Here is an 8,816-nt window from a genome sequence, read left to right as displayed (position 1 = left end):
AATTCTGCGGCAAACCAAAAGATACATTTTTTGCCAATCTGACAAAAAACAAATAGGTATAATTTTGATTCATTCATACCGAACGGCTATTGCTGTATTGGCTGTTGTCATTTTTTTTATTTGACAATCTAAAAGAGATCAGTGCTCCTGACTAAAGGCAGGTATTGCATGTTGTTAAAATTCTTGTTGCCTCTGCACACCAGTTGAAAATCGCTGTTTTAAAGCATCTCCAGAGCTAGCAAAGTGACCTGGCACATAGCGTTCAAAAAATACTTCACGGGACAGCGTCAAACAGGGCCAGAGGATAAACCGGCAGTGCGGGAAACGACTCCGCCAGTCTAACCCGTTAATCATGTACCTTGGCTGTAGGCGGCGAGAATGTCTAGCCCCGGGGCTGGGCTCAGGCAGCGGCCGACCCTGCCCGGGGCCAGGCTGGGAGGCAGAGCGCGGCGAACGCGACCCCACCCTTCCCCGCCCCGCGGTGGCGCGAGCGAGCGCGCGGCGCCGCGTGGGCCTCCGCGCGCGCCGTAGCGGCGGGCCCGGGGAGGCGGGGCTGCGGGCTGGCCCCGCCCCCTTCCCGGCTACGGCGTGGGACTGCAAACGGTCCGTCCCAGTGGCTGCTCATCGCTTCCCTGGTGGCTCGTGATCATGGGCCAGGAGCCGCGCACGCTGCCGCCCTCCCCTAACTGGTACTGCGCCCGATGCAGCGATGCTGTGCCCGGGGGCCTGTTCGGGTTCGCGGCGCGGACCTCGGTCTTCCTTGTCCGCGTGGGCCCGAGCGCGGGCGCGATCCCCGGGACGCCCCCATTTCGAGGTAACTCCCTATCCCTGCCCCCACCTCTCCTGCCCTTCTTGCGTTCCCCGGAGGCGCCGAGTTTACGTCTCCAGCCACCCGCCTCTACAGATGGAGAAACTGAGGCCCAGGCTGGGGGAGAGTCCGCTCACAACCCCGACCTCCAGCGCCGAGCTACACCGCGCCGCGGACGAGCTCCTGCCGCCGGCTCGCGTGGGGCTGCTCGCCGGCGAGAAAGTTGCCCCTGCCTAGACCCAGGCTTTTTTATCATCTGTGGCCCCCTCCCCCACCCAGTGCGCGCGATCCCTTAGGAGCCTTCCCGGAGTTGGGGCTGCCTACACAGGCCCTAAGCAAGATCCTACAAATACATGATACTCAGTTCTGTAAGATGAATGAGTGCAGCCGGGCGCTTTTAGGCTCCAAACTAGGTTTTGATTGTACCTTGGGATACTCTACTCCAAACGATCACTTACATTCTTCATTTGGGCTGCTCCTCAGCCTGTGATCCAGGCACATCTGGGAATATCAACAGCATTTTATAGTTGAGAGGGCTGAGGCTCAAGGAGATGAAATGACTTGTCTATAGTCACGTGGCAGAGCCAGTACCAGCACTTAGAGTTTTTGATTGAAATCAAAATATCCAGGTGAGTCCCTGGATGTTTTTGTTTTACCGTGGGATAAGTGAGACCCCACTCATCACCTAATGGCAGTATGATTCGGCCACAAATCTTAGGTAGCACTTTAACCTGGAATCTGATTTTGCTTGAAGTCATAGGAGAGTTGGTGGGACACACCGAAAGAGTGTCTGGCTTCACGTTTTCTCATCACCCGGGTCAATACAACCTTTGTGCCACCAGCTCCGACGATGGGACTGTGAAAATCTGGGATGTAGAGACAAAAGCAGTTGTGACAGAACATGCACTCCATCAGGTACCATGGTTTACTGGTTTCTCGGACTGTTATCTATCTGTGCCAAGGGTTCTTTTGTATGAAGTATAGATTTGCTAGCTCATCTGTGCAAGGTAACTTTTACAATTGTGTTCATTAATTAGATAAATTCTATATTATAAGAAACATTTTTGGAAGGCAATATTTATAAACTAAAGGTCAGCAAACTACACTGCTGCCTGTGTTTGCAAATTGTTTTACTATATAGCCAGTCATTCATTTAAGTATTGTCCACAATTTAACTACTGGCTGCTTGAGCGCTACACCCACACAGTTGAATAGTTGCAACACAGACAGTGTGGCCCACGGAATCTAAAATATTTACTGCCTGGTTCTTCACATGAAATACACCGCTGATGAAACTTGTTTCTAAACCAGATGATTATTTGATGTGCCTGCCTTTTGAGAGAAAAGAAAAAAATACTTAATCCTAGTAAGAACTTTGCATTAAACTGTTAAAGTAAGAAATTATTTTAAATGGTTCTTTCATCCTCAGTAACCTAAATTCTCTTAGCTTTAGGTTAGCATAGCCCTGTTATACAAGTGGTACTAACAGTATTTATTAGGTACCTATAATGTGCCTAGTATTACACTGGTTAAAAACGAAGTAAAAATTCACCGACAAAGGAGAAGCAAATCTATTTTTGTTTTGTTTTAAAGCATACAATATCAGCATTGCATTGGTCTCCTCAAGTAAAGGACTTGGTAGTATCTGGAGATGAAAAAGGAGTGGTTTTCTGTTACTGGCTTAACAGAAATGACAGCCAGCACCTCTTTATAGAACCCAGGACAATTTTCTGTCTTACTTGCTCACCTCATCATGAAGATTTAGTAGCCATTGGGTAAGTACCATACTATGTGTATTGATCACTTATTTTTGCTTATGATCATATTTTGCATTTGCTTTACCTTCTCCTGTCCCTTTATTCCTCAGAGGAAACGATTTACAGGTGTTAACCACCTCCCGAGACCTTGGCATCATTTAGTCCTGTGACCTCCAGGTCCTTACTATCTCTTCCACTCTGTTTTTAATTCCTTGGTTTCCATGATACTGTAGTTTCATCAGTCTTCATACCTGATTTCTCCAGTCAGCCTCCAAATGTGAGAACTGTCCTCTTTCACCTTTTTCCCCTCTTTTCTTGCCCTTGGATATAACATTTACTCCCAGAGAGTCAAACGACTCAGCTCTGTCTCTCTGGTCCTCAGCTCTCCCTCTAGACTGGGAAAGTGACCTGGCACTGGGATCTGTCTCCTCACTGATCACAAAGGTTGATTCACACAAGCCGCCTGAGTGGGCCTCCCCCTTTCCCTCACCACTCTCCTTCTCTCCCAGAGATGTCCATTCACTCTGGTTTGAAGACTTGATTAGCATTAGGATGCTGGAGGACAGGATTCAAGAGACAGGGAGGGGGAATATAAGGTAGTAAAGTATACATGGAGACAACTTTTTCAGTTTGTTACCCAAAAAAATGTACATAGACATGAAGCCAGGAGGTATCTGGGGGTCAAGAGAATGTTAACCGGAAGGTAACAAGGGCATGTTTTTATGCTGATGGAGATGAGGCAGAAGAGGGAGAGCTTGTTGCAGGGGTAAGCCATGGTAAATACAGTAGTGATGTGGAGAAGCCAGGAGGGGACTGGATCTAAATCATGAGCAGAAAGAACAGCTGAGACTATGGAACTAGGTACAAGTAGGCTTGTAGATCTGGTTGAAAGAGGAGGGTGCTTCATTCTGATGGCTTCCGATTTTCTCAGTAAGGCATAAGTCAGAGAGGAGATGGAGTCAAGTTCAGGTGGGGGTGGGACTGGGTGCAGGAATAAGGTATGAAAACAATCATCTCAGAGAATAGGAAAATGAACTTAGAGAAACTGGAGGCCCAGTGGGCCCTTTTGAGCACCAAGCTAAGGATCATAGTCATGACTTTCAACTGTTCACAGTGGTTGAGAAAGGAGATGGTTGAATTCAGCCAGGTTTGAGGTTTTGTGGAGTAAATACCCCTGAGAGAGGGGGGACAAGGAGATGAGGGTTTTTTTAAAGGGGTAACAGTGAAAATGGAAGGGGTCTGTGGATCGGCAGTCTGTGCAATGGGAGTACTGTTGCAGTGAGGGTGCCAGAAAGAGGGAGCAGAAAGGGTGGTAGGCAGGGGTCAGAGAAGGTTAAATCAAACTGACCTTGAAAGACAAGCTGGAATTCACAAGAGAAGACTTTCAGGTACAGTCAGACGCAGGACTGAATGAGAATGATTGTTTTCCAAGGATCTTAAAAATGGTGATTGTTCCCTGAAAGCTTGATTGCCTGACTATTAGGTTACAGAACTTGGTGGTGTTCAAAGTCCATGTTTTCAAAGATTGATATATTCTCTGATTTCATTTTTTTTAATAAAGCTATAATGGGGGGAAATTTTTATAAAAGGAGAAAACTAAATAAATAAAGCTGTCAATGGTATTTTTCCCTATAGGATTATGTAGTATGAAGGAAATGCAAATAGGTACACACACTTTGGAAAGCAGTTTTGCACTTTTTAGTAAAGCAAAAGATGTGCGTATCTTACATCCTGACAGTTCCATTACTAGGCATCAAACCAGACATTGTCTTAGGTGTGTATAAGAACATTAATAGCAGCATGTTCTGTGTGTAACAGATAATGTGAGCCCTTCGAAAGGAAAATAAATAAAGAAATGAGGTATATTCGCACATTGGAGTACTACACAACAGTGTAAATGGCTGACCAGGAACAGAGTTACATGTGTTAATGTGGCTGACTCACAAACAGAATGATTGAAGAAAACAAGCCGCAGAAAAATAGGCCACAATGACATCGTTTATATGAAGTTTTAAAATACTGTATACAAAATAATTCTGTATCTTATTTAGGAATGTAAACAAAGAAAGGCTGGGAATGATGTAACACAAAATTCATGAGGAGCAATTTCCCTCTGGGGAAGAGGGGGGCAGAGTTTGCTTAGGATGCGAGGGACAGAGGACTTCACTGTACATTGCTCATTAGTTTTTTCTTAGGCAGAGTGGTAGATACTTTGTGTCTGAAATACTTCCTCACTTAAAAAAAAGCTATTAGAATTTCTCAGCCTCTTCTGAGTTCCCTAAATGATAGCCTTGGAATACCCAGATCTAGAATTTTAGAGATCTGCAGCTTTTGTTAAGTTTATAGTTCGAAAAGCAGGATCGCTGGTAAAAAGGAGGAGTTTTTTAGTGTGTTGGGACAATTCGTCTCTAATGAGAGGAATTGCCGAGCCCCTATAAGAACTTAGAACTTAAGCGGCAACCATTTGAGCTTTGTGTCGGGCCGCATGCACTCTCTCAGGTACCAGAGTTGACAGTGGAGGAGCGTTTGAAAGGTCAGGAAGCATGAAATGAACTTTGGACAAAGGACAAAATGAATTATTTCTTGTCTTCCCTTTTCCCCAACCCCCACTACACTGCACTTTTAAAAATGCACAGTAACTCCTAAGCCAAGAATTTTACTGAAAAACAAAGCATTTCCTATTCTTGTTTTTCAGCTACAAAGATGGCATAGTGGTTATAATTGACATCAGCAGGAAAGGAGAAGTCACTCACAGGTTTCGGGGCCATGATGATGAGATCCACTCCATAGCCTGGTGTCCTCTGCCTGGTGAAGACTGTCTGTCCATCAATCAAGGGGAAAATGCAGGTAGCGGTCACTTAAGGGAGGGTTCTGTACTTTTTAGAGCTAAAGAACACAATGGGTAGAATTGTATCGTTTGAATTATATTTAAAATATTAGGTTTTACAGATCAGATCTATGAAAGCGATAGCTAAGTTTCAGGAACCCTTGCAAACTATTTTTTCTTTGACATAAGTGCCTGTTTCATGCAAATTAAAAACAAAATTACCATCTCTATCCTAGAAGAACCTGAAATTCCTAATGGGAAAGTTATAGCACAGACTCCAGTAACAAAAGGCTGCTACTTAGCCACTGGAAGCAAAGATCAGACCATTCGAATCTGGAGCTGCTCTAGAGGCCGAGGTAAGATTGAAGTTTGATATTTCTTTCACGGTATAACCTCTATTGATCCAGTAGAGGTGGAAAGTTTTTTATTCTGCCCTGTACTGAAAGCTTATCACCTATCAAAAGCAGTTCTTTTACTTTTCTATCCAGAAAGTTGTTTCCCAGCCTAGCCTGGACTAGAACTCTGTGCTCTTAACATCTGGCATTGGAGTCGGAGGTGAGGGTTTCTGCTACATTCATTGAAGGGTCACTATTTGGTATGGAAGATAAGATGTTATGGAAACTGGGGTTATTGGAACTTGGCAAAGCCTTGATCAGAGGAATGGAAAAGATCACTAGAAGTTTTCATGCACAAATGCTGAATAAATAATATACACCCAATAGAGAAGTGCATGTTTAAATGTGAAAGCTCATTTATCCAAAGTACAAAGCCCCTCAGTCATTAAGCTTTCCTAAGCATTTCTTTGAGCAGAACTTTTACCTTAAGATTGAGAGAAAATCCAGCAGAGTGGATGTTACCTGTATAGTAAAAATCTAGCCTTTCTCTTTATAGCAGTCTTTTTTCTCTGCTTAATTTAAAACCATAGAAGCTATATCATCCTTGTTCAAAAGCACTTGTGCATGTAAAGCAGGTAGCATAGTTAGGGCTTAGTCAGTGGTAGCTCTTAGTATGATTTGGGAAAACAGTGTTTTAGGGTTTGTGGATGGCTTTTGGACATACTTCAGTTGATACTCCCAAGTGGGAGTACATCAGGCTAAGAATCCATCCAGAAGGGTAACCTATAAACTTATGGACAACACTTTAATAATGCTGAGGAATTTAAAGATACTAATTAAATAAATAAATGAACTTATGGACAGCAATCTTGGAATTTACTGATTCAGAATCTCAGCATTGGGTCCTGGCATATGCATTTTAGAAATTCCACCAGTGGTTCTCATACACCATGAGGACTAAGGACCACTGGTTAGTCGCAAGTCATAAGTGGAGGGACTTCCCTGTCGCAGCATGTTAACTGCCAGACTTGTCCCCTTTGTTGGATTTCTTGGCGACTAGAAGGAAGAATCCCACCCTCTGTGCTTCCAGCTTTGGAGAATCAGATTGTGTTACCACCTGAGTGCTCAATTCCAGTTGGAAACTCATTTTCCCGCCCTCTAAAAGCTTCTTTGACTTAAATTAGCTAGACTGGTATTAACCACTGTGCATAATGTTACCATGAGAAAATGAGGTCTGAATTCTAAGTAACCAAACTAACAAACTTTTAAACCACAAACTACACAGTAGTCCCCTCTTATCTGAGAGGAATACATTCCAAGAGCCCCAGTGGATGCCTGAAACCCCAGGTAGCACCAAACCCTATATATACTATACTTTTTCCTTTACCTGCATACCTATGTTAAAGTTTAATTTATAAAGTAGGCACAGGGAGAGAGTAACAACAATAATACACTAGAACAATTATAGTGATACACTGCAGTAAGTCATGTGAATGACTTCGAGGCCGTTATTTAGTAAAATAGGGTGTCTTGAACACAAGCACTGAGGGACCAGGATAATCTATCTGATAGCCTATGAAGTGACATATACAGGAACACATGGGTACATTGGACAAAGGGATGATTTCATGTTCAGGGCAGGACAGAGGAGCAGACAGCACAAGATTTCATCACGTTACTCGGAACAGTGTGCAATGTAAAACTTATGAATTGTTATTTCTGGAATTTTCCATTTAATGTTTTTGGACCATGGTTGACCACAGATAACTGAAACTGCAGACAAAGGGTGACTACTGTATTGTGAACTGCTAATGACTCTATGCATGTAGTTTCACTGTCTGGAGCACCCATGGACCTTCTTTAATCTGCAGGTGTGATGACTTTGAAATTGCCCTTTCTGAAGAGAAGAGGCGGCATAGACCCAACTGTTAAAGAGCGTCTGTGGTTGACACTCCATTGGCCCAAAGATCAGCCCACACAGCTGGTATCTAGCTGTTTTGGGTAAGTGTTTTTCTTGGTCATGCTCTTTGACATATTTTGTTCTCTAGCCTCAGGAATTCCTAGACTTCTTTTTCTAGACACAGAACGTGGAAAAAGCAATGGCTGAAGCTTATATTATGACAGGCCATTTGTAATGGAAAAATCACTGGCCCAATACCTGTGCTGTCTAATAACAGAGTTGGGAAAAGATCAAATAAGTATAACCTGGTTATTAAGAGTGTGGACTCTGAAGTCAGACAGAATTGAATTTCAGAATCAGTCTGTGACTTACCTGCTATATGTTCATGAGCAAGACCCTTCACTTTTCTGAACTTCAATTACTTCACATATAAGAAGGGGAGGTTACAGAATTTCCTATCTCTTAGGATGATTATAGCCATTCATTAAACAAAATTTGACTGCCAGCTTCTAGTTGCTTGCGATAATAGGCCCCTGCTTTTAAATAAAATAATACAGGTAAAGCATGTAGAAATCCCACCAAAACATTAGTCATGGCCCTAGCTGGTTTGGCTCAGTGGTTAGAGCATTGGTCCTCGGACTGAAGGGTCCCGGGTTCAGTTCCGGCCAAAGGCATGTACCTTAGTTGCAGGCTCGATCCCGGACCTGGCCGGGGTGTGTGCAGGAGGCAACCAATCGATGTGTCTCTCTCACATCGATGTTTCTCTCTCTCTCTCTCTCTCTTCCCCCTCCTTCCGCTCTCTCTGAAAAGCAATGGAAAAAATATCCTTGGTTGCAGATTAAAAAGAAAAAAGTTAGTCATGGCCCATCATGCACACCCCCACACCCCCCGCACTGACCCATAAAAGAGGTACTGTGTCTTAAATCCTTTGGGGCTATGCAAAAATGTGGCATTTTCCAGTTAAAGCTGTTAGGAAAACCTGTTCAAAAGGTAATCAAGCACAGTGACATGGTCCAAAAAGAAGGAAAGCTACAATAAAGAACCCTTCCACCTCTGATTCCTCCAGTACTTGGTTCCCTTCCCCATGGAGTGACTCTTTTTGTGTGTGCTTCCAGAGATGTTCTTTGCATACTTCAGAATATGCAAATTCTCTCCCTTGAGGAACAATGAACAGCAGTAATTTTGCAAC

General features: G+C 43.7%; 1 protein-coding gene across 2 annotated transcripts in view; it reads left to right on the top strand.

The window, feature by feature from the left end:
* The first annotated feature begins 584 nt into the window (after positions 1-584).
* The window catches only part of GEMIN5 (gem nuclear organelle associated protein 5), a 33,555-nt gene continuing 25,323 nt past the window's right edge, over positions 585-8,816 (top strand). For both annotated transcript variants that reach the window (XM_016213689.2, XM_016213684.2), the window contains exons 1-6: positions 585-814; positions 1,563-1,723; positions 2,402-2,583; positions 5,261-5,412; positions 5,629-5,748; positions 7,599-7,728. In XM_016213689.2, coding sequence (XP_016069175.2) covers positions 649-814; positions 1,563-1,723; positions 2,402-2,583; positions 5,261-5,412; positions 5,629-5,748; positions 7,599-7,728 — 911 coding nt within the window. In that variant the 5' untranslated portion in view covers positions 585-648. The remainder of the gene's footprint in view (positions 815-1,562; positions 1,724-2,401; positions 2,584-5,260; positions 5,413-5,628; positions 5,749-7,598; positions 7,729-8,816) is intronic.

The sequence above is a fragment of the Miniopterus natalensis genome, chromosome 4, assembly GCF_054644295.1.
Source record: "Miniopterus natalensis isolate mMinNat1 chromosome 4, mMinNat1.hap1, whole genome shotgun sequence".
Taxonomy (NCBI): Eukaryota; Metazoa; Chordata; class Mammalia; order Chiroptera; family Miniopteridae; genus Miniopterus; species Miniopterus natalensis.
Note: the sequence above shows the minus strand (reverse complement) of the source record. Positions and strands in the feature narration are given on the sequence as shown.